Below are 24,175 nucleotides of genomic sequence, written 5' to 3'. Positions count from 1 at the left end.
AGAAACCAATTTGAAATGATTCAAGCTTTTTGACATGGTGCATTATCCTGCTGGAAGTAGCCATCAGAGGATGGGTACATGGTGGTCATAAAGGGATGGACATGGTCAGAAACAATGCTCAGGTAGGCCGTGGCATTTAAATGATGCCCAATTGGCACTAAGGGGCCTAAAGTGTGCCAAGAAAACATCCCCCACACCATAACACCACCACCAGCAGCCTGCACAGTGGTAACAAGGCATGATGGATCCATGTTCTCATTCTGTTTATGCTAAATTCTGACTCTACCATCTGAATGTCTCAACAGAAATCGAGACTCATCAGACCAGGCAACATTTTTCCAGTCTTCAACTGTCCAATTTTGGTGAGCTTGTGCAAATTGTAGCCTCATTTCCTAATTGTAGTGGAGATGAGTGGTACCCGGTGGGGTCTTCTGCTGTTGTAGCCCATCTGCCTCAAGGTTGTGCGTGTTGTGGCTTCACAAATGCTTTGCTGCATACCTCAGTTGTAATGAGTGGTTATTTCAGTCAAAGTTGCTCTTCTATCAGCTTGAATCAGTCGGCCCATTCTCCTCTGACATCTAGCATCAACAAGGCATATTCGCCCACAGGACTGCCGCATACTGGATGTTTTTCCCTTTTCACACCATTCTTTGTAAACCCTAGAAATGGTTGTGCGTGAAAATCACAGTAACTGAGCAGATTGTGAAATACTCAGACATGCCCGTCTGGCACCAACAACCATGCCACACTCAAAATTGCTTAAATCACCTTTCGTTCCCATTCTGACATTCAGTTTGGAGTTGATTGTGATTGGTTGATTAGATAATCGCATTAATGAGAAATTGAACAGGTGTTCCTAATAATCTTTTAGGTGAGTGTGTGTATATATATATATATATATATATATATATAGAGAGAGAGAGAGAGAGAGAGAGCTCTCGTTTTATTAATTTGGACAAGGATTAGTCCAGGATTTGTCGGGAAAACATTGTTAAAATGCAACTACTTACAAAGAGCAATAAGACGGCATTATAAAATGAAAAGGGGCTTTGATTTTGAATGGCGAAGACGTGCTCACCCACAGACATTGTCTACTGTTTTTTATGGAACTTACGTGATTACCCATTATACATTATAATATATCCTGGTCCGTTGGATCAGATTGCTTTTTCACTTCAACCGAACCGCACCAGAGTTCATTTTCAATAGAGCCAAGACCACATCGTTCAGGCGATCTTGGACCGATTGTTTTGACATGGATCTGTGCGCGATTGCCATGTTCACATATGTCAAATGATCTGAGCTAAGGGTAAACACACCAGGTTCTTAAACAATGGGCCATGTGTGAAAGCACCCTAACGTGTGCTTCGATAAAAAAAAAACAATTTTTCACATAATTTACCATTATTCTGCACTGCTCTGTCCTTTCTCCTATGAATGCTCTGATGATTTCCTTCTTTTACGAAACCCCTCCCTCAAAAATACACAATTGGCTCAGATTGGCTAGCTGTCCCAGTGTGTTGTGATTCACTCAACTGCCTAGTACACATCCAGAAACTTCACACCCCTCACCTCAGAATGCACTCGCAGTTGTATTGTAAACAATGGGGTCATCAATAATGCTTGTCAATTTGAGCCCACTGAGACCCAGATAATATTAGTGAAAAGGATCGTGATAAGCTGATGGCACCGCTTGGCACAACTGCTGTTGTTCTGTAGCATATGCAGCAAAAATATCTAAGATAAATGGGCGGTTTATTCTTAACAGCGAGCTCGAATAGTGGAAGCATAGTTACATTTTAATATTTATTTTTTTGTTATTTAATTATATATATGAAATTATGTTGTGACTTAGACATTTGTACATATATGAACAATATTATTATTTGTTTTAATAGTAATTGCACTGTAAAAAAATAACATGTCCGATGATGATCTGAATCAGGTGAGAGAGAAATTGATATTTAAACTTGTGAATCAGTTTCATATTTCATATATTTTGTGATTCATATATGAATAGATTTTTTGGTGCACCCCTAGTTTTAACAGCATGGCAGCAACTCTTCCTCTTCTCTAAAGAAGCGCAGCATGGCTTCACCCCTTTGTTGCATGTTCCCGGGGGCAGGGTTTATGTAAATGCCTTGTGATGTCACCAACCCGGGAAGAGGTTCATTGTAGTCCCTACGAGCCATATTTGTAGGCATTGAACTGCCAGAATTTTAAAAGACAGTGTCTACGTTTGCACTGAGCTTTCAGTTTCTTAACTTTGCAGATATTGTTTATGCCTAAAGTTAAAAGAGTGAAATAACAATAAACCACACCTTTAATATTCATGTCCATATGATAAAAGTTCTTTATAAAGATACTTGCAGACTTCATTCTCATTCACATTGGTTCCTGGTATTTCTCCTCTGGTGTTAGAAAAAAAAAAGTAGGTTCATCTGCAAGCAGTTCCATGGATGGGATTACAGATGAGATTTGCTCACTTTACCAGAAATTGAAATGAGTTTCTCTTCACGACCAGAATCTGACAAAATCAGGAAATAAATAAAAAAATCATCAAGATTAGTTTTATTTCAAAGAGAAATTAAGCTAGTAAGAAGGATAAACTAATCACTCACGCTTAGAAAATTCATCAGCCATTCGACTTTGTGGTTTCATCTGGTCTGCAAATGTTGTGTTAAGAAACTGATGTTTGAGCCACATTGCACGATCATCCTCAAAACATTTCCTCTGAAGAGAAAAAGAAAAATTTGATTAAAATCAGGATAATTAAGAGCTTAATTCAGAAGTGCATTAAAACCAATTATAAGCCAAAACCTCGTGGCCCAATCTGATGGCAGCCTCTGTGAAATTTCTCCTTTCCATTTCAAAATTTTTCCTCTGTTCTTCAAACACTTTCCACTCTTCTTTCAAGCGTTCCTTCTCTTCCAACATGTAAGAATCATTCAGAACAGCTGCAGTCTCCTCATCACAGGGAGTGTTGAGCTGTTGCTGTAAAAAGTAAAACAATGTTCATATTCTCTTGCTCTTGTGAAGCTGGTCTAAATTCTTCAGGCCAATTCAAACTTCACAGACAGACACCAACAAATGGAAACAGACACGTTCGTCAGATTTTGCCTGATTGGTGTGCCTTTTGGTGTATGCTAACATTAGTTAGCACTTGCTTTTACCGATTGAACATTGTTGGATCTTGGAAGTGATGTACTGTACTCGGTCAGCTGTTGCCTGTGTCGATGTGATGTGAACTGGCCTTTAGAAATAAAGGTTCTTTACTGACATTAATGGTTCCATGAAGAATCTTTAGCAATCACAAAATCTTTCTACTGCACAAAGGTTCTTTATATTGGAATCAGATTTTTTGGATTATAAAAAAAAAAAAAAGTGTAAGAAAGCATGTCTCCTTGTGTTTGCTTGTGATTTTAAAGTGATGGTTCACTCAAAAAAAACATGGTTTTAAATAGTGGAAATCATCTGCACCTTCGTACTGTAGTACATTATAAAACAATATGCATGTAATAACTTAAAAACTTAATAATCACGGGAAGAAGGAGGCGGGAACCAGCGGACAATGAAATCAGACTTTAATAATAAAATAAAGACAGAACAGTGTGACAGCCCCTCGCGGACGACTGCCGAGCACAAATAAAAACCAAACACAAAATAAAATCCAGGCCTGGTCTTCTCTCGTCCTTCAATGTCGTCGCTCCTCTTTTGTATCCTTCCAATCTCCTCCGTGGGACTCGAGACCTAGCTCCATTCCCACGGCTCTCGGCCCCGCCCCACTCATCACATGGCAATAATAATAATTGAGTGTAAATGAACGTTTTAATTTAAATTATTAAATGGATGCCACCATAATGGGGCAATATAGTCCATCCCTACACTTACCTGAGAAAAACAAAGTTGGTCAAAAGATGGAATCTAACCCGGGTCAATCGCGGCAAACCATCTACACCACTGGAGCTGTTAATAAACTATCGTCTTTTGTAGTAATCTTACGTTGGTGGACGGAGTAAGTCTAAATAGCCTCTGCCAACAAGGTGGCCTATTTGCACGTTGGGTAAAAAGACACTCTGTTTTTTATTTGTGAACTGATATTTAGCTGTTCTTTTTAAGTCAACTTATTTTCGGGTCATCGTCATAAAAGCCCTGTAAACACTGTCACAGACACAAAGATAAATCTTGAATTTCATCAAGCTGAAAACTCACAAACTGACACAGTCATCACGTTTTCAGGCCATTTCAAGTTTTATTTTGACGTGACACAAAGCAGTGATATCTAAGTGAGTGAATTATTTTCAAACCAGTAGTTCCCAACCTTTTTCAACTCACGGCCCACACAAGCAAACACGTATGTTTGTGCGGCCCACTGCAAAAAATTTAACTGACCCTGCTATTGTTGGGTTAATAACTTAGTACTCAGAAGCTAGATTGTTAACTGTCTTTATTGAATAAACTGACAATGAACAGAAAATAACTCGGCTGGCACCACTTGGCACAACTGCTGTTGTCCTGTAGCATATGCAGCAAAAATATCTAAGATAAATCGGCGGTTTATTCTTAACAGCGAGCTCGAATAGTGGAAGCATAGTTACAGTTTAATATTTATTTTTTGTTATTTAATTATATATATGAAATTATGTTATTATGTTATGACAGACATTTGTACATATATGAACAATATTATTATTTATTTTAATATTAATTGCAGTGTAAAAAAAAAAGCTGTTGAGAATACTTTAAAAAAAAGTAAGGCAACTTGATGCATAGATACTGCTCAATAAAGATACTTTGTTTCCTGGAACAAAAAAAAGAATGTTTAAAACATCACCACATTATCAAATTAATGTTTGTTTACAAATATCAAACATAAAAGGCTAAGTTAGTTTAATAGCAGACAACACTGTCTTTGTTTATAAGACAATTTACAAGACTTTTTAGTATTTGAGACTCAATTGGAAAATGAGCGGTTTCATTTTTTACAGTGTGGCGGCCCACCTGCAAATACCATCGCGACCCACAGGTTGAAAACCACTGATTTAGACAATTACACCATCGTTTGCTGGTCCCCAGCATGGTATACTGGTTGCTGGTCCTTAGCATGAGATGCTGGTTGCTAGTTTGCTGGTCCCGAGCACCGTGAGCAGGTGTTCTGGATGACCAGCATAAGGTATGTTTTGCATGCTGGGACCAGCGTGGGATGCTGGTGTGCTGATGGACCAGTATTAGTTGTCTTTTGGGTGCTGGAATAATCCCAGCAAGGACACAACAAAACTTGCGTATGTGTTACATATCACGTTTCTTTTGAAATGGTTTGTTTGTAGTTAAATTGAAGTCTACATCAGACTTCATCCTTCCGCCCAATTTCAGTTCGCTTCTGTACTCAGTCTGAGATAGCAAACTATCTCCCTGTTTTCCTCCGGCTTCGAAACAGCCAGCCAATCAACGAACAGAGGGCGGGCTGAGAGCCGTGACATAGACGCTAAGCACCGAATTAAGGATTGTAGTTTAGGTTAGGGAAATCGAAAACGGACACGGAGACACGGGATGCTATTCTCTCTGTTGTGGAGAATATTCCGGGCATTTGCCAACTGAAGCCTGAACAAGAAGAGTGTTTGTTTCATATTTTTGAATGGAGGTGAAGTTGTAGTCCTACTCCCGAGTCCCGACAAGTTTTGGGAAAAGTTAAATTTATCATCTGTTACTAATCGTTAGCGAGAAACTGGGGAGGCCAAAGTCCGGCAATGCGATAATTGTGATTGTGAACTGCCATATTCACTCCTGTATTTCGCTCGATGGTTTTGTTTTCGCAGCATTCCTGTGTTTACAGTAGAAACACAGAAACTTCAGACAGGCGCCCCGCCAGCAGAGTTTGGTATTACCAGGCTGGTTAAATACAGAGACAATTTTGCTTATTAATTTTAGCACAGAATCAATCACCAAAAAAATCAGTTCGGTTCAGACGCTCTGCATTTTGGTTTGCTTCACGCTGAATCACACATGTGCAGTATCATCAGCTCCTCGGTTCTCGAATCGAACGCGTCGGACAGAAACGGTTCTGGACTCGTGAACGAGTCAGTCTGTTGTTCGTTATCTGGCTCGGCTCGGTGTTCATCTTCAGTTCTCTCTTCACAGCAGTTCAGTCAGTGTACTGTTTGAGTAAATGAATTACTCCGGGATATTGGTTTATTTTAACTCAGAGGGAGTGTCAGCCACATTAAAAAAGTTAACAGCTTAAGTCATTAGTGGATTAATGCGTATTGGAGACGCGAACCGTTTAAAACGATTCAGTTCGATTTGGTGAACTGGTTCAAGAAGATCCGTTACATCAAATGATTCATTCGCGAACCGGATATCACAAACTGCTTTGTTTTGAACTCTCTCACAACAGACACGGAAGAGAAGACAATGCTGAATAAAGTCGTAGTTTTTGCTATTTTTGGACCAAAATGTATTTTTGATGCTTTAACAAATTCTAACTAACCCTCTGATGTCACATGGACTACTTTGATGATGTTTTTCTTACCTTTCTGGACATGGACAGTATACCGTACACACAGTTTCAATGGAGGGACTGAGAGCTCTCGGACTAAATCTAAAATATCTTAAACTGTGTTCTGAAGATAAACGGAGGTCTTACGGGTTTGGAATGACATGAGGGTGAGTTATTAATCACATAATTTAGATTTTTGGCTGAACTAACCCTTTAAGGAAACTGTGCGTCTACTTACTTGGAGAAGTTGCTGTTGAGTCTGAATGAACTCTTTACACTGCTGGATTTCTAGTTTGAGCCTCTCCATCTCCTCTTCATGAAGTTGTTTGGAGATCACCTCTTCACTGTCTCCATCTTGCACCATGGATGCTTGTACACAAAATACAACACCTTTCACTGTATTTTTATTTTTACAACAGTTTTGTGTGTCTAATGTGTAACGTTCTGTGCATTAGGTGATAAGGCTGCTCAAGAGATAAAGAAAAGACGATGATGAACAAAATTCCATTTGCCTTAAAAAGTATGTGAATGGTATCCTCTACCTTGGCTGTCTAATCTCTCAACATGGTGCTTGAGTTTCCTCCACTGCTGACGAATGCTGTTGGTGAGTTTCTCCCGAGCATGATCACATGTCATCTCATGATGTCCTTTCAAAAGTTCATCTTCATCAGAATTTGTCTGCAGAGTTGACTGAACCAATCATTAGCAAACACAATCAATTATGAGCTGTATCATCAAATGGTTGTTATGGACATGACAGTCATACTGTACCTGATCCATATCATTGCTTTGCTTCTCTTCCTCTTGGCTCATCTTCTTTGAATTTAAAACCCCCACCATTTCTCGTTTTACTTGCTGAAGCACCTTTTTCAGCTCTATGTTTTCCACCATTAGATCCCTCTGACGGTTATCAAATTCATTGAGAAGAGTTTTGTACATATCTCCCTCGTGTCTATATAAAATTTTTTTTGAAAGTTGTCATATGATATATAGTGAATGGGAACTATAAATAGAATCATTAAAATGCCAACAAACAACCAAAATGATGTATTTTACCTGGATTCAGTTTTTCCAGTTTTCCAAAGACATCTCCTACCATCCGACCTTCCAATATAATTCAAAACTTCCATTCCTAATACAAAACAGAAATCAGTTTCAAAAGATTTTGAATTGATATTAGGGGTCACAAAATAATTACACATTTTCAATTTTGGGTTAATTGTTTCTTTATGCAAATAAAGTCAAAAGTGAACTTCACTGGTTTTGAATGTATATCAGCATAAACACTGTCATTCAGAACAGATACATTCATCTGATTAAATGAGATCTTACAAGCAAAATAATTCACATAAACGCTATTCCTGTGAACTTTATAATTATCCATTAGACAGTCCAAAGGCAAAATGTATTATTATTATTAGAATAATATTAGAATGATTTCTGAAGGTTCACGTGACACTGAAGCCTGATGCTGAAAATTCAGCACTCCTATCAGAGCAATAAATTACATTTTAAAATATATTAAAATAGAAGAGTTATTTAACATTTGAATCTTTTTCACAATATTACTATTTTACTGTATAAGAAGTCTTATAGATGCCAAAAAAAACAAGACTTGTAAGTGCATTACCGCCACCTATTTCTGTGGACCATTGACACTCCTAATTGAGATTGTAGATAGAGTGTCAATGGTCCATTGAGAGATAGGTGGCAGTAATGCACTTATAAGTCTGCGATCCGCCATAAAGCAAGAAGAAGATGTCTCACACACTAGTGATGGGAAGTTCGGATCATTTTACTGACTCGGACTTTTGAGTCTCGTTCAGCAAAATGAACGAATCTTTTTTCGAGTCATTTCGTTCATTTTAGCAAAATGTAATGAAAATGTTATGTGTTACTTCCCCAACACATCTAGTACTTATGCAAACGTTGATCCCACTAAAAACAATACAAAACTAAAATGCTATAAGATACAGAAAAAAAAAATCATTCTTTACCTGGGTCTTCAGTCTGTGATTAGCTCACCTCACCTCTTATCTGACAAGAAGTCCTCGGGTTTAAGTCATTCCTTAATCACGTGACAGCCCCATACGCTATTTCTGTCACTGTGTTTTTGTTACTGTTTGTTGAGGATCTGTGGTTTGTTATTATTTTATAAATAAATAAAACCATGTTATAAATAAAATATTGATTAATTTGTCTTTTTGACTGTCTATCGGTAAATAAACACTAGACTATATAATAATATAATAATTCAAGCTTACAATAAAAAGTATTTATGCTAGTTTGTTCATTTTTACTCCAATTTTGAGTTTGCTGGTATAATAATTGCTTTTCCTAGGCAGACTTGACATATTGGTGTAATATATGTATAAGAAAAAAAAAGCAAATAAAATTTTGAATTTGAATTACTAATGTTAGTTTAAAACATTAAGGTTATGATAACTTCAGCTTTAACAGTTTTAACCCAGCTCAGAGTGAGGAGGATAGTTCAGATCCCGGTGCGACTGCCAGTGCAGGGGCCATGTTTTGGGAAGACTTTGACGAGAGGGTAGCAAGCTTGAGGTCTTCTGCTACCTCTTCTAAGACATCAGATGCTATAAAGGTGCAGGCCTACCTTGCAGAGCCACTCTTACCCCGCACATCAGACCCTCTGGCCTGGTGGAGGAGATGTTCACCAGTATACAAAAGCCTTTCTGAAGTCACAAAGACAAGACTTTGCATTGTGGCCACATCTGTGCCATCTGAAAGAATTTTTTCTAAAACTGGGCAGATTATCTCAGATAGAAGAAACAGACTCAGCCCATCCAAGGTCAGGGAGCTTGTTTTTTTTTTAATGCAAACATGCCTTAAAGCAAGTCCTAAAAATATAGCCACGGTGTGTTATTTATTTTAAAGCTTATTTATTTTTATTTATTTAGAAAAAGACTAGCTTGTTGTGCAATATTTTTGTTGTTGTTGTGATTTTAAAGGTAATTTGTTATTGTTATAAGGCTCCGTAGCTTTAGTATCTCTTAATTTTCATTTATTTTTATTTAAATGGTTTAAAATTATTTGGGGAATAGTTATCCTCTTTGATATAAAGTTTTTATTTTGGCACAAAAGTGCTATTTATTTTAAAATGTATTCATTTTAAATTATTATATAAAAAAAGCAAAGCTTGTTGTGCAATATTTAGTTTTTCTTTTTTTTTTTCTTTTTTTTATATTGTACTTTTAAAGTTCATTTCTTAAGGTTATTAGACCCTGTGGCTTTATTATCTTTTAATTTTAATTTTATTTTTAATTATTTACTTTTTTATTATTTTGATTTATTTTGGAATAGTTGTCCTCTTTGTTACAAAGCTTTTCTGGCACAAAAATAAACAATAAACAACAATTCAAAAGTATGTACACAGTGTTTTTTAATGTTTATAAAGTGTCATATGTTACAAAAGTATGGTTTATACAGACAATCTGATTTAATAATTACTCTAGCCAATGTTGTCACATCATGGGACAAAAGAACAAACAACCCGAAGAACCGAAAGATTAACTAATCAATTCTCTCTCCGACTCAATACTGCATTCTTTTACTGTCTATGGTTTTAGCGTATGGGGCTGTCACGTGATTAAGGAATGACTCGACCCGACCCGAAGACTCATGAGATGAACTAATCAATTCTCTCTCCGGCTCATATTGCATTGGTTTTAGCGTATGTGGCTGTCACGTGATTAAGGAACGAGTCAAAAACCCGATAGACCCGAACTATGAACTAATCAATTCTCTTTCCGGCTCAAGACTGCATTGACTGACAGGTGAATCACTACTACTAGAACAGAACCTGTAGAATAATGCGCATGCGCGACTGAACGAATCACTCCCCGAGATTACTCGTTCTTCCCGAGTCACATTAAAGATTCGTTCAAAATGAACGAATCGTTCAAGAACGAATCACACACCTGGTACTGAGAATGTGCACAGGAGGATGTGCTCAGTAGAGTTCTAACAGTCTGGACATTGCGTGAATCAGAGGTAAAAAAATTATATAAACACTGTTCAGTTTCTTGCACAGGCCAATCGTTTTGTGTCTTTACACATCAATGTATCGACACAAGCCGCAGGGTGTAATTTGGTTTTGTTTGTGTACGTTTTTTTTTTGTTTGTTTTATTGTATGTTTTAGCCATGATTCCCATCCGCATACATCATAAGACTGATAGACTTCAACGGTTTCAGTTAAAAATCTTGGTTTGTGGTCTACTGAAGAAACAAAGTTACCTTCATATTGGATGCCCTGGGGGTAAGCAGATAAACATTAGATTTTCATTTTTGAGTGAACTATCCCTTTAACCGACTGAATGCCAGTGGGTGGGATATATGGTGAGAAGATGACTATTCGTCGATGCGTTGCTCTGGAGGCAGAGTTTATGCAAATGTTTGTGCCCAGATGATGTCAGCTTACACCTCAGATCCAAAAAGTCGTTTTTGGAGCTTGATTAAATAAATGCTGGAGATATGAAACTTCCAGGATGTTTTAATGCTACGAAGACCTCTTATATGCCAAAAGATCAAGGCAAATTTGATTTCCCGTGTCATGACCCCTTCGAAATAATACATATTACCTTGTTTATTTTCCTTTTTGGCAATGAGTAGTTGATTGAGGCGCTCTTTTACTCTGTTGTGCTCCCTTTCTCTTCTCTTAATGTCATGGTTGTATTGCGTGGCACGACTTGCAATGATACCCTGCAGCTTTTGTACCTATTAAAGTAAAAAGCATGTTTGATAAAACATTTTTTTTTTAAAAAACAGTATATGACATCAGAGCTTACTCGTTCATTTTTCATACCTCTTCTTTTGTATCTTTTAGGCAGTTTTGCAAAGTCTTTACATTTGTTTCCAGCTGACGCTCTCGCTCATGCAAGCGCATGTTTTCCTTTTTCGAAAGTTCAAGCTGGTCCTGCAAAACAGTGAAAATTCATAGTAATAATGTAATAAATGTAATAAAAAATAAAAGTGTGATTAAAAAGCCACACCTTTAGCCTGGAGTTGGTGAGATGTTGGTAGTGGAGGTCACTGCTGGACTTGAGCTGCTCCACCTCCAGCTCCTCCATCATTCCAACAGCTCGACGGTGGAGCTGAACCAAGTCATATATGTTGTTTAGGGCAACCACAGCATTCAGATCACTAATGCTGTCTGAGTTTTGGAAAATTGGTGGAAAGCACAGGGACGACAGCTCCTGTGAATGGAAAGAGTGGCAAGTCCATCAACAATACGAGATTCAAGTATGTTCTCGTTTTGATTCCTCTTCTTCTTCAAACTCAAAAGACAAGTTGCAAAAAAATAAAAGTCCACCTACCTGATTGATGTATAGAATGCACTCAGAGACATTCTCTTCCGTGCAGAAGTTGCTTGAGACGTTGAAAGAGCTTAAAGGCAAAGGAGGCGTGACAGATGCCGTGTAGAGTCTTGAAGGAGACATTGTAGTCAATAATGCCTATATGTTCTAAAAAAAGAACAAGAAATATAAACAAACAGTTAGCTGTATAAAATAATGCATAATCAGAAGATGCACTATTAATTGTAAAGATTTGTCAAGTACATGTGGTACTGGTTCTGAGTGAAATGGAATACTGCTCTAAATTAGGTTAGATGGGGACGGTACCTGTCCTTAAAATAACTTTCCACGGTATTTTGAGTCGCCTAATCTTTCCCTTTCCCCACGAGACTTTGGTTATCTGGAGCGCCAGCTAAAATCTCTTATTTTCTTCACCCATGTGCTGAAAACTTTAATAATATGCCAAATGCAAATGTTAATGATATGTTATTTACTCAGCCTTAGCACTCTAAACCTGCTGTTACTACATTTGTCAAGCTCCGCAAAGGAGAAAAAATGGTAACACTTTAGCTTAGCAACCAATTCTCACTATATATGTTTAAGGTTATATAGTTGCTTATTAGCATGCCTGTATTATTAACATATTGGCTGTTTTTATAAAACACATATTCTGCATGACCATATTCTAAATCCCTAAACATAATCCTACCTTATTAACTATTAATAAACAGAAAATTAGGAGTTTATTTTTATTTTTTTCTGCAGTGATGCCATAGAAGAACCATTTTGGTTTCTCTAATAACCTTTCAGTGAAAAGTTCATAAAATTAAAAGAACTGTTCTAAATGTGAAGAACATTTATAAAATCTAAAGAACCCCTTTGCACTATAAAGACTTTTTTTGTGGAATGGAAATGTTCCATGAAACCGTCAATGGCAATTGTAAAAGGCTCTATTTTTTTTTAACAGTGTACAGTCATTTCCACTGTTTTCTAAAATTAGATTTTACTATTCCATTAATTGGAAACTATAAAATACTAAATGTAATGCCCTGATTTGTCAATGAGTGTGGTAAAACAAAAACAAAAATAGGGCACGGCGTTAATATGAATGAATTTTCATATTTATTTTTATAGGTGTTTTTACTAAAGCTCTATCAGAAAAAAAGGAGTACATTTTTGAATGACAGTTTACCAAATGACAGTCCATGCACATTGCAAACAGCTATGAAACTTTATAACTATACAATAAATAAATGAATGCGTGATTGAATGAATACATGGATAATAAAAATTCATTCAAAATAGGTGAGTACTGAGACAGTGTTTAAATGCATATTCCACAAAACGACTTAAAATATAAAAATCCATGAAAAGCTAGTACACACCTAGAGCACACCATGATCAGATCTAAAGTAGGTTAAGGTGAACAGAAGGATTTCTGCCGAATTTACACAAAAAATAATGATGCATAATGATCATGCGCCATAAAAGCGTTTCAGAATATCATGCAGATGTTGTGGTTAACAAACGAGGTCTTTGAGTTGCAAACCACCAGAGGTTCACTTACCGCGTATCTTTTGGCATTCAAGAGCACTCGTGAGGTTTGTCATCTTCATTTCCCGACATTCGGCACATCTTGTCCAAATTGATACATCTTTCCCAGATAATTTGCGTAATAAAGTGTCCTACAGTGGCACGTCGTTACATTGATGCAGGCTCCTGCAGCAGAACCTTGAACGAAAACACTCAACAGCGAATGCGTTACCATGCAACGAAAACGAGGGCGTGTCATTGGCTGAACTCATGCAGAATATCCACCAATAGGCGTCGTCGCAGTCAATGCAGGGGCTAAACACTAAAATAGGTTAGTTTCTGTAATAAAAGTAATTTAGTTTATTGTGATATAGTTATAGTTTTAGTAACGTAGTGCTAAAATATAGTTTATCACTGCAAAAACTCAATATTTTTAAGAACACTTGCATTAGACAAATCAGCTTGAATATTTTATTCCAGCATATCTACTTTAAAATACAACCTTTGGACTAATGAAGATAAAATAACCACAAATACTTAATGAAAAGTTGCCTCTACGAGCACGTCTGCCTTTCGTATGACAAAGACATTTTAAATCTTCCAAACACAACATATACAACACCTTGTCTAATACACGAAACAATAACAGCAGCAATATTTCAGCATAGCAGCAATAAAATGTAATAGCACATGCTTATACACCAACAGTAAGTATACATTTTAGTCAGTTAGTATATCTGGTAAACATTTCTATTTATTTGTTAAGGTTTCTGTCATGACCGTAGCACATCAGTTAACTGCTAACAGGAACAGGAAGACCCAAAGGTTCGTCTTCACTGAACAAAGGGTCTGAGGGGCTTCTTTTTGCCTCCAGCCACCAAGTTGTCATTTCGCCTTTCCCCTGTTTAACAAAGAGTCACAATTAGTAAATCTTAAACACAATACTCCGAAGAACATCATCATATAAAAGAAAGAAAGAGGGGGAAGAGTGACAGAGCACAGGGTGTGTGTATTCACTTGTGCATAATGAACAGACATCACTTAAGTGAAAACACAAAAGCCAGCTGAGACCGAGTCCTAATTGAGATAAATCACATCTGCGCTAAGGTCTGCAGTTCAGCCTCAGGGGACCATACCATCATCTCAGGAAGAAAAAGATCAATAGCAGATTGATTTGTTAGAAAGGTCTGCAATATACCAGATCAGTTTCTGAATAAAAAGATACAATCTATTGTTAATAATATAAAATATTATGATAATAAAAGCATCATAAATACTACAGATAAAGGAGTACACAAATAATTTAGACAACTATGTCTCCTCGAAGCGCTCACTACTCATTTCTAGCAATTACATATTTTCAAGCGATAATACAATGTAAAAAAAAAAAAATTCTTTTTGCGTTCTCTTGCAAATGTATTAAGAATCGTAGCAATTTCTCACTAGACATTTTTATTTTTGAAAAAGTATTGCATTTTTGGATTTTGCATAACCCTGAGAAAATTTGCATTCTCTCACAAAAATATCACATTCCCCAGAATTTATTTTAGTTGTGTTTAAAGTCTGCATGAAATCTAAAGTGACTATTTATTTTACTAGTGCAAATTGCTTGTCTTGCATGCAAGAAACAAATAAATAAATTGTGCGCACAATTTACTAATTCGTTCCCTCGATGTACTAAGACGTTCACATGATTACTATTTCGTTCCCTCGATTTACTAATTTGTTCCATCGATTTGATAAATCATTCTCTAAACTTGCTAAATCATGCACACAATTTACTAATTCATTCTCTCTAATTTATAAATCGTGTGCACGATTTAGCAAATCGAGGAAACAAATTAGTAAATTGTGCGCACAATTTATAAATCGAGGGAATGAAATTGTAATTCGTGCACACAATCTAGCCTACAATTCTTTTTCCTGCATGCCATGTGTGGGGTTCTGTATTGTTCTTCCTCAAGAAAATTTTAATTTGTGATACAGTAAGATCATCGGACAGTGTTTTTGCTGCTACGAACCACGTTTACTGACCAACCAATAAAAATGCGACATGAAATCAATGCGACATGATGCTAAAACATAAAAAACACTTTTTTTCAGCACACAAGTGTGATTTATCATGCTCTTTTTGATTACCACTTGCGCATGTTCAATTTATTCTACTATAGTAACGTGCGTTGTAGTGTACGAGTCAATAGGCGTCATCATCGTCCAGTCACATGTCGTAGCCAAGTTTATTAGATCCATGTGGCACAGTGCGACATGCAATGATGTAGTTATGCAGTGTGTCTCGGGCTTTACCTTCACATTGAGAGACCCACGACACATCAACACATATCCACCAAGTGTGTGTAGAAGATCTGCTGTACAGCCACTGCACTGGATCTTTAAAGCTGCAAACATCATAAAACAATGATTAGACGATTAGAAAAGCACATGTGGTAGAAAGCTTTAGCTTTGTTTGATCTCTACAGAAGTTCAAGAAAGGGAAATATTTGGATACAGCATTCAATTTTATTACATTTTAACCAATAAAACAGTGCAAATATTTACAAGATTCCACTCCCCCAGAAATGGCGGACAGGATCAGTTACTTATTGACTCTGCGCAAACAGCTGCGTTTGCCCAAATACCTTCACTGGTGGACTCCATACGGGACGCAGTGTTTACAGTGTCGCCAAATAAGCAGTACCGGGGCATTTTGGTGCCAACCACCCCAGCTACAACGGGACCTAAGATAACATGAAATACATCTCATTCAGAGGAGGTAGCTTGATGCTAAGTTCAGGACAAATGCAGGATTGAAGCTATATTGACCTGAATGAATGCCAGCTCGTATCTTAAGCTGTGTGGTGGGTTTGTGTGGGATTTTAAACGCGTGACAAACACTGATCAAGTCCAGCGCCATGCTGGCGATTTCCCCAGCGTGATGGATCCCGTTCTCTTTCGGTACTCCCGAGACCATCATATCTGAGAAGGGAGTGGTTTTTCATTGATTTATGTGTAATTTGATGCAAAAGTGTGGCAAACAGAGGAAGCTGGACCTCTGTAACCGCACTCACAAGCATCTCCTATAGTTTCCACTTTGTACACATCATAGTTGTCGATGATGTCATCAAATGTGGTGTAAAGCTTGTTGAGGAAATCCACAACCTGGTGAGGGGTGCTGGAGCCGGACAGCTGGGTGAAGCCCACTATGTCACTGGCCAATAGAAACACAAAATAACTCACTGATATTTGATATAATACTGATATATATTAGTGCTGATATATATTAGTGCTGTCAAACGATTAAATCGCAATTAATTGCATCCAAAATAAAGTTTTTGTTTACATAACACATGTTTGTGTACTGTGAATATTTATGTGCAAACACATGCATGTATACATTTAAGAAAAATATGTTATGTTTATATATATATATATATATATAATATGAACATAAAATATGGATATATAAATGTATAAACTTGTAAATATTTTCAAAATATATACTGTATGTGTGTGTTTTTATATATACATAATAAATATACAAAGTACACATACATATATGTATAATGTAAACAAACTTATTTAGGATGCGATTAATCATTTGACAGCACAACATTTATGATACAATACATACTGTAGTTCAAAGGTTTGGGGTCAGTTATTTTATTTATTTATTTTTTAAGAATATGATACTTTTATTAGGCATAATGCATTAAAATTATCAAAAGTGACTAAAGTGTGTAAAGGCATAGCAAAAAGAGTAAAAAATTGTTACAAACATTTTCAGTTTTTCTTAACTACATTTTAAAATATTTTAAAATAGAAAACCGTTAATTTAAGTATTTCATATTACTATTTTTACTGTAAATCCAAGCTTGGCGAGCATAAAATACATTTTATAAAAAGTAACTGTACTTATTAATCTATTATGTTATATTATATTATTTAACCAAATGTCACTTGCCGCTAAAAGCAAATATTTATTACAAATATATCAATAATTTTCATGCTTGCCTAAAATATACAGTGGCATTGGAGTAACTTTGGGCTTCTGCTGTACGTCCCTGACGAAGATCATCAGCCACTGCTTTTGGTAACATGCCTGTCACCAACAGAAATAATATATTAATTAAAAATATATTAATCATACGTGTATATATACTGTAAATATATATATATATATATATATATATATATATATATATATATATATATATATATGTGTGTGTGCGTGTGTGTGTGTGTGTGTGTGTACCTCAAGCTGGAAACAGTCACAGCACATGTTTTTTTAAATGTCCACTAGGTGGAACCATTTGGACAACATTTATTAAGTATCTTTTTTTATTGACGTGTTTTATCTTATGTAATAAAAATTATGAATAATTAACTTTCATAGGTCACAAACACTTTTCCCAGTGTAATTTTAAATACACTTCCTTACTATAGAGTAAACGGTCAGTCTTCTGCTTCTCCTGAAGAAGATCCTGTGTTCTCTCGGCTACAATAGATTCCAAATGTTTACTGTACTTTTCCATCTAGAAAAAAATTAAAATTAAAATTAAATAAACACACACACACACACACACACATAAAAGTAGCACGTTTTCAGTTATCAATATTTCAATATTTTATATCTTACAATACAATTTTCAATATGTACAGTACACACACACAGACATTATATATATATATATGTATATATATATATATATATATATATATATATATATATATATATATATATATATATACTCTATTTGCAGTCTGTTCAGTAATAATTTATACTATTATTATACTATTAAATAAATACCTGGTGCATATAATTCCTCAAATTATTCTGTGGCCAGTCACTTTATGCTTATTGCGCTTTCAGTAATTGTATTATTTTAATAACTGTAAAAGTAAGACTTGATTAGATGAGATACATACCAGGTTGATCATCATATCCACAGGGCTGACCTTGTGTGGGTTCATTTTATCAAGAATCTTTTTCACCTGCTCAAACGTCGGCCTCATGGTCACATTGTGGTTCCAGCATCTCTTTATCAGCTGCGTGAAATTTGATTATCCACAGTTATCATCTTTTAATCAGGCATGGTAAACATTTGCATCAACAGCAATTCATTGAAGTAATTGATCTTCAACGAAACGTGCCGCAAGAGGAAATGTGCTTAAGTAAACAGCATGCATCAATTATGTCCATACAAACCTCACAGTAATCAACAGGATCTGGGCAATCATTGTCTGATTTCCCAGCCTTCAGTTTGGGAAGTGATCGGTGCCACATGACATCAAGCACCACTGAATCTGCCTGTTCCTGCTCATGGAACAACAATTGCACTTCTTATCATCAGCCTTTTATGCAAAAAACTGTCTAAAAAAACCCAGCACCTTCCTGATACTCGAATACTTACTGAAATAAGGTCACTGCGAGTCGCGATTTCCACCAAGATAATCGAGTAGCTTGAGAAAAGGAAGGAAAGACAAATGTATATTTCATGCTTCTTAGAGATATATAAATAATAAATGCAGCCTTGGTGAGCATCTTTACAAAAAAAATAAATAAATAAATACAAAATGTATTCCAAACTTTTGGCAGGCAGTGTATTTATTTATTTATTTATTAGTTTGTTTATTTGAATTAATTGAAAAATGTGAATTTTAAGTTTTTTTATTTATTAACTTATTAATACTTAAGCAAATTTAATGAGAAATATTAAATATTTTAAAATGAACGTTATATGTATTTAATAAATATGTTTTTATTCGCTAAAACAAAAGTATTTAATATTTAAAAATGCTAATTTAAATAAATGGTTAAAAATACATAAGGTTCAAGCATTTCTCCAACCTGTACACATCAGCTGCGGCTGTGAAACTGGTGCTGATTCTCAGCAGAACTTCTGGTGCGCAATAAATGCGACAGACATTGCAAACTGATGCTCATGTACTCAAAGTCCTCCTTTCTGTAGGCCATCAGTCCGTAATCTGTATTATTAAATATTATATGTCTTATTTCAGATTTTTTACTCAAGTTGTAATATATCTAAAAAGTGCGCCTCTAGAAAATCTAAAGTGATGTACCTGATATTTTGCAGACCCACCGGTCGTCAATCACACAGTTGCGTGAATGAAGACGGCCATGGAACATTTTGTGCTGATGCAGGTAAGCCATTCCTCGAGCAATATCAGTAGCAAACGACAATCTATAGGCATTAAGTGTTCATTTTATTTATGAAGTACCATCCGGAAGCTTTTAAAGAGCTTTCCCACAATGCCACAAGACAGATTTACCGAAAACCCCAATTGATGGGGACATCCTCGTTCAACAGAACGTCTGCCAGGCTTCCCTTTGGACAGTATTCAGTGATAATGCTTATGGAAGGAACTTCAATGCAGCCTCCTAAGAACTTGGAAAGGTTTGGATGATCAAGCTCCCTGGTAAAAAAGAAACAGTAACAGTCTTAATTTTTTCACCTAATATTTGGCTTGAATTACTTATCACAAAATCTTGAACAAGCCACTTTTCCAAGTAAAAGTACATCTGATTTCAGTGTAGTTTCATTTGCAAAAACTGTGGGTACAGCTACACACCTGACCTCTTTGACCTCTTTTCTGATTGTTTTGGTGAGGGTAAAGTGTTTCTTCTGTATGTGTTTTACAGCTACAGTCTTTCCATCACTGTAAAAACAAAACAAAACACAAAACAAAAAGATTTAAGATATAAGACAACACAACACAAGAAATGAGGCAAGACAAAACAAGAAAGACCAGATAAAGCCAAAAAAACAAAACAAGACAAACCAAAAACATAAAAAAACTAAATGACAAAACAAAACAAATGACAAGATATACAAGCGGGAAAAAAGACCAAAACAAAAAACCCAAGATGAACAAAAAAGACAAAAGGCAAAACATAAAAACAAAGGCAAGGCAAGAAAAAAATAAAATAAAAAAACACAAGAAACAAACAAAAATTACAAAATGAAACAAAGATAAGACAAAAAGAATACAAAACAACAAAAAAAAGACTTAAAAAGGACAAAAAACAAATGAAAGAAAGTAATGGGAAAACAAAACAAAGACGAGACAAACAAAAACAAACAAAGACAATACAAAAAAGACAAGACAAATCAAAGTCAAGACAATAAACAAGACGACAAACAAAAAAGACAAGACAAAGAAATAACACAAAAAACAAAGAAACGACAAACAAAAACAAAAAGACAAGACAAAAAAGAACAGAACGTATCAAAGTCAAGACAAAAAACAAGATGACAAACAAAAAAGACAACACAAAAAAAAGAAATAAAAAGGACAAAAAACTAAAAGCAAAGACAAAACAAAAACACAAGACGAACAAAAACAAAAAGACGACAAAAAACAAGACAAGACAAAAACGGACAGAACAAATCAAAGTCAAGATATAAAACAAGATGACAAACAAAAAAATAACAAGACAAAAAACAGACAAGACAAGACCATTACAGATACCCAAGAGGCAGTCTCACTGGAAACACTCACTAGATGCCGGCCTGAATGAAGCGTGGTCTGAAGCTGGTGTTGACTGCAGTGCAGACCGTCACATCTGTGACTCTACTCACACTGGAGTTCCTCTTTACAGTCTGAAGACTTGTGGTGCTACCAAAACCTGTGGAACACACTTTACCTGTAAGGCCCAAAAGCTATTTCAGGATACATGCTAAAGTATTTCATGACCAAGAAAACCAATTCTATTTTGGCATGAAACAGGATGTTCAGTTAGAAAAAAGAAAATGTAACTAAGAATTGTTTTGTCATATCAAATAATACAAACAGTGTTGTTGTTAATGTAACAGTGGATGAGACTAAAACCTCTTACCAAACATGATATTATTGTAGTTGACGATCCAGCTCTCATCCCAAAACATTTTCTGTTTCTGGTATTGCAGCCACTAGGGAGGGGGAAAAAACTCATGATGGGAAAACACAAGTATTATGGTTTGTAACAAATGTAACAACTTAGCCAGAAAAATACATTACTGACTAGTTTTTTAGCCTCTAAAGGAACGTGGTGATAGAAAACACTGTGAGATGCATGCAAACACAAAGTTTCTTAGGAGAAACACAAAGGTGTTGCAAGTAACCAAAGTAAACGCTACATTTCTTGGGGAAATGCAAAAGTTTCGCAAGTTATTTTTTTTTTTCCAAAGCTCATATCTTTATCGTAACCATGTCTCTTTGGAGGCTCTGTAAAAAAATGTGAATGGTACTTAAATATGAAAAACCCTTGTTGGGTATTGTTGGTAATTGCTAGAGCATTGCTATGCATGTTGCTAATGTGGCTGCTGAGATTTGAGTTGATTGCTTACTTGGTTCAAATCAAAAGAGTCTCCATTTGATCTATTCCTTCCTTCATTGTATCTATTCCTTCCCATTTTATCATGTGCAAGTTGTATCGACTTGCAAATCATTGTCAAGTATTGAACCGACATTCTCACCACCAGCGTCAAGAAGAAACCACTGCAGAACAAGGCCACAGAAAGCCCAATGGCCACTTTGATGGATGTGGACATGGGACAAACCCCACAGTCGGCGGGACACGTCAGACAGCTCTCCTCCAGCTCACAGATGCCGTTGCCACACACTGACACACAAGTAGAAATGAAAACACAACATAAGCTAGACAAACATCCCTGGACAAACCTTAATTTTGTTCTCATATGACACTAATGATTTCCTGGACCAGTATTAGAGTAGGTCAACAATTAACCTTGCTTAATCAAACACTACATTTATTTTGAATTGCATCTATATCCTTGATGTACCAATTGTTTAAAGACATCTTTTCCGTAAATCCCTAAAGCATTTAACAAGTTATGCTAACCTTGAGCGCTGACTACTAACACCTTGGACTCTAGTGCTGCATGCATCTGTCCCACTTTGATATGAGCAATGACTCATGTAACTTCTAAATGGACCAGCACCACCTGGGTAACAAATAATTACAATCACCATAAAGTCACCATAAAATAAAATAAAATATTACATGAAATGCTTGTAACCTTTGATGTCCAGAGCAGTTGGCTCATCTTGCCAGCTTTGGATACGGTGTGGGTTACAATTTCGATGAGCTTCCTCCCGTCTGCACTTTCTTACACACTCACTCACACACACACACACACACACACACACACACACACACACACACACACACACACCTAACTAAATATATGGTCCAACCATAGACTTCAGTTGTTTTTATAAAGCTTATATATTATACAGTAAACCACAAATCAGAACCCTATAAAGCTTATATAAACCAAAATTATACTACTGTTCAAAAGAATAGGATCAGTAATTTTTTAAAGAAATTAATACTTTTATTCAGCAAGGATGCATTAAATAGCTCAAAAGTGACAGTAAAAATTGTTATAATGTACCAAAAGTATGTATTTTAAATAAACACTGTTCTGTTCATTGAAGTATAAAAAAGTATCACTGTTTCCACAAAAATATTAAGCAGCTCAACATTTTTCAACAATGATAATAATCAGAAATGTTTCCTGAGGAGCAAATCAGCATATCAGTATGATTTCTGAAGGATCATGTTCACATCACAGGAATAAATTAAGTTTGAGACTATATTAAAATAGAAAACCATTACTTTAAATTGTAATGATATTTCATAGTTTTACGGCCTTTACTGTATTTTATCTAATGCCTTGTTGAGCACAAGAGACATGTTTTGCATTATAATTCAATTATATTATTTAATTTAGATTTTTTTATAGATTTAATTACTGTATATTCAATTATATGTATTTATTTATATATTGTTTTAATTTTATTGAGGTTTCATTTATTGAAGTTATTAATTAAATTAAAATGAATAATTTAATGATTTAGATTTTATTTAAATAATAATACGTTTAAGTTTAATTTAACTGAGATTTAATTCACGTTTCAATTCTGTTTTTATACAAGTAATATTTTAATTTTATTTTATTATATTATTTAATTTTATTAGGTTGCTAATTGTTTGTTTGTTGTTGCTGTTTTTGGAACCACATTTTAATGACAACATGATTAAGATTTAGCTTACATCATTTCAGTGAATTTGTCCCCGAAGCATAAGTAGTTTAGAAACACTCAGACTCACACACATGCTCGTACACACAACATCCACAGGGCATTTACTGTATGACAACGATAACTGGTATACATCATACTTCAGTACTGTCATTTTATGGCCTCGGATGTGATGCCAAAATGTGCTACATTTAGCCTAGTTTTAATTTCAAAAACTTCAGCAGCAGTGTGACAGAGCCCTTTCTGTTGGCTTCACAACACTGACCATGAGTGCAAGAGGACAGGAGTGAATGTTGGCGTGGTAAACGCAGCAGTTATCTTCATTGGCGTTGTTCCAGTTTGCGGGACATTCGTGCTCGAGGCAGAATCTTTTGTCCTCGGAGGCATTACTGTGGGAGAAAGTCAAGGGTATAGTTTAATTTCATTCATTGTGATACCATATCACATTTGAGAAAAGCTCACGTGGTAAGTTGAACATTCAATGAAGTACAAAGTGTTTTCTACACACAATAAAGCACATTTGAGAAGGCCGGCATTGTGTCACATTGTGTCGCGCTCACCTGAACTGGAAAATCTTGTTTTTAACGGCGTATTCATAAAAGGAATCCGAGGCAGTGACAGAGTAGGTAACATTGAACTCCTCCCCATCCGTGACCTTTTCTGGTGGACGTTGAACCCAAGCCATTTCTAAGCCTGTCAAAAGGTGCGAGGAATTTAAGGAAGCTTAAAAGGGAAATCTCCAAGTGATCTACCAAAACAATTTTT

General features: G+C 35.8%; 2 protein-coding genes across 3 annotated transcripts; both read right to left on the bottom strand.

Moving 5' to 3' along the window:
- Window positions 1–1,960: 1,960 nt before the first annotated feature.
- LOC132159970 (afadin- and alpha-actinin-binding protein-like) lies at window positions 1,961–13,547 on the bottom strand. 2 transcript variants are annotated; one of them, XM_059569662.1, is made up of 12 exons: window positions 13,380–13,547; window positions 11,834–11,980; window positions 11,510–11,713; window positions 11,323–11,433; window positions 11,099–11,234; window positions 7,553–7,628; window positions 7,268–7,448; window positions 7,039–7,186; window positions 6,735–6,865; window positions 2,821–2,994; window positions 2,622–2,733; window positions 1,961–2,527 (listed from the first exon to the last, which is right to left on the bottom strand). In XM_059569662.1, the coding sequence occupies exons 2-12, from the start codon at window positions 11,954–11,956 to the stop codon at window positions 2,466–2,468; spliced, it is 1,458 nt and encodes a 485-aa protein (XP_059425645.1). In that variant the 5' UTR covers window positions 11,957–11,980; window positions 13,380–13,547; the 3' UTR covers window positions 1,961–2,465. The 2 variants fall into 2 exon arrangements, with proteins under 2 accessions (XP_059425645.1, XP_059425646.1); XM_059569663.1 differs by having other exon boundaries at window positions 7,039–7,174.
- A 198-nt stretch (window positions 13,548–13,745) lies between these two features.
- LOC132160208 (atrial natriuretic peptide receptor 2-like) lies at window positions 13,746–22,251 on the bottom strand. The gene is made up of 18 exons (XM_059569949.1): window positions 22,206–22,251; window positions 21,820–21,965; window positions 21,201–21,273; window positions 20,864–20,990; window positions 19,934–20,020; window positions 19,634–19,777; window positions 19,424–19,545; window positions 19,191–19,275; window positions 18,754–18,802; window positions 18,549–18,659; window positions 18,269–18,388; window positions 17,781–17,874; window positions 17,354–17,441; window positions 16,411–16,550; window positions 16,166–16,318; window positions 15,982–16,080; window positions 15,650–15,741; window positions 13,746–14,246 (listed from the first exon to the last, which is right to left on the bottom strand). Exons 1-18 carry the CDS (start codon window positions 22,249–22,251, stop codon window positions 14,139–14,141), a joined length of 1,884 nt encoding a protein of 627 aa, XP_059425932.1. The 3' UTR covers window positions 13,746–14,138.
- Window positions 22,252–24,175: the final 1,924 nt, after the last annotated feature.

Source organism: Carassius carassius, chromosome 16 (genome assembly GCF_963082965.1).
Source record: "Carassius carassius chromosome 16, fCarCar2.1, whole genome shotgun sequence".
Lineage (NCBI taxonomy): Eukaryota > Metazoa > Chordata > Actinopteri > Cypriniformes > Cyprinidae > Carassius > Carassius carassius.
The sequence above is the reverse complement of the archived record's forward strand: the minus strand, read 5'-3'. Positions and strand labels throughout refer to the sequence as shown.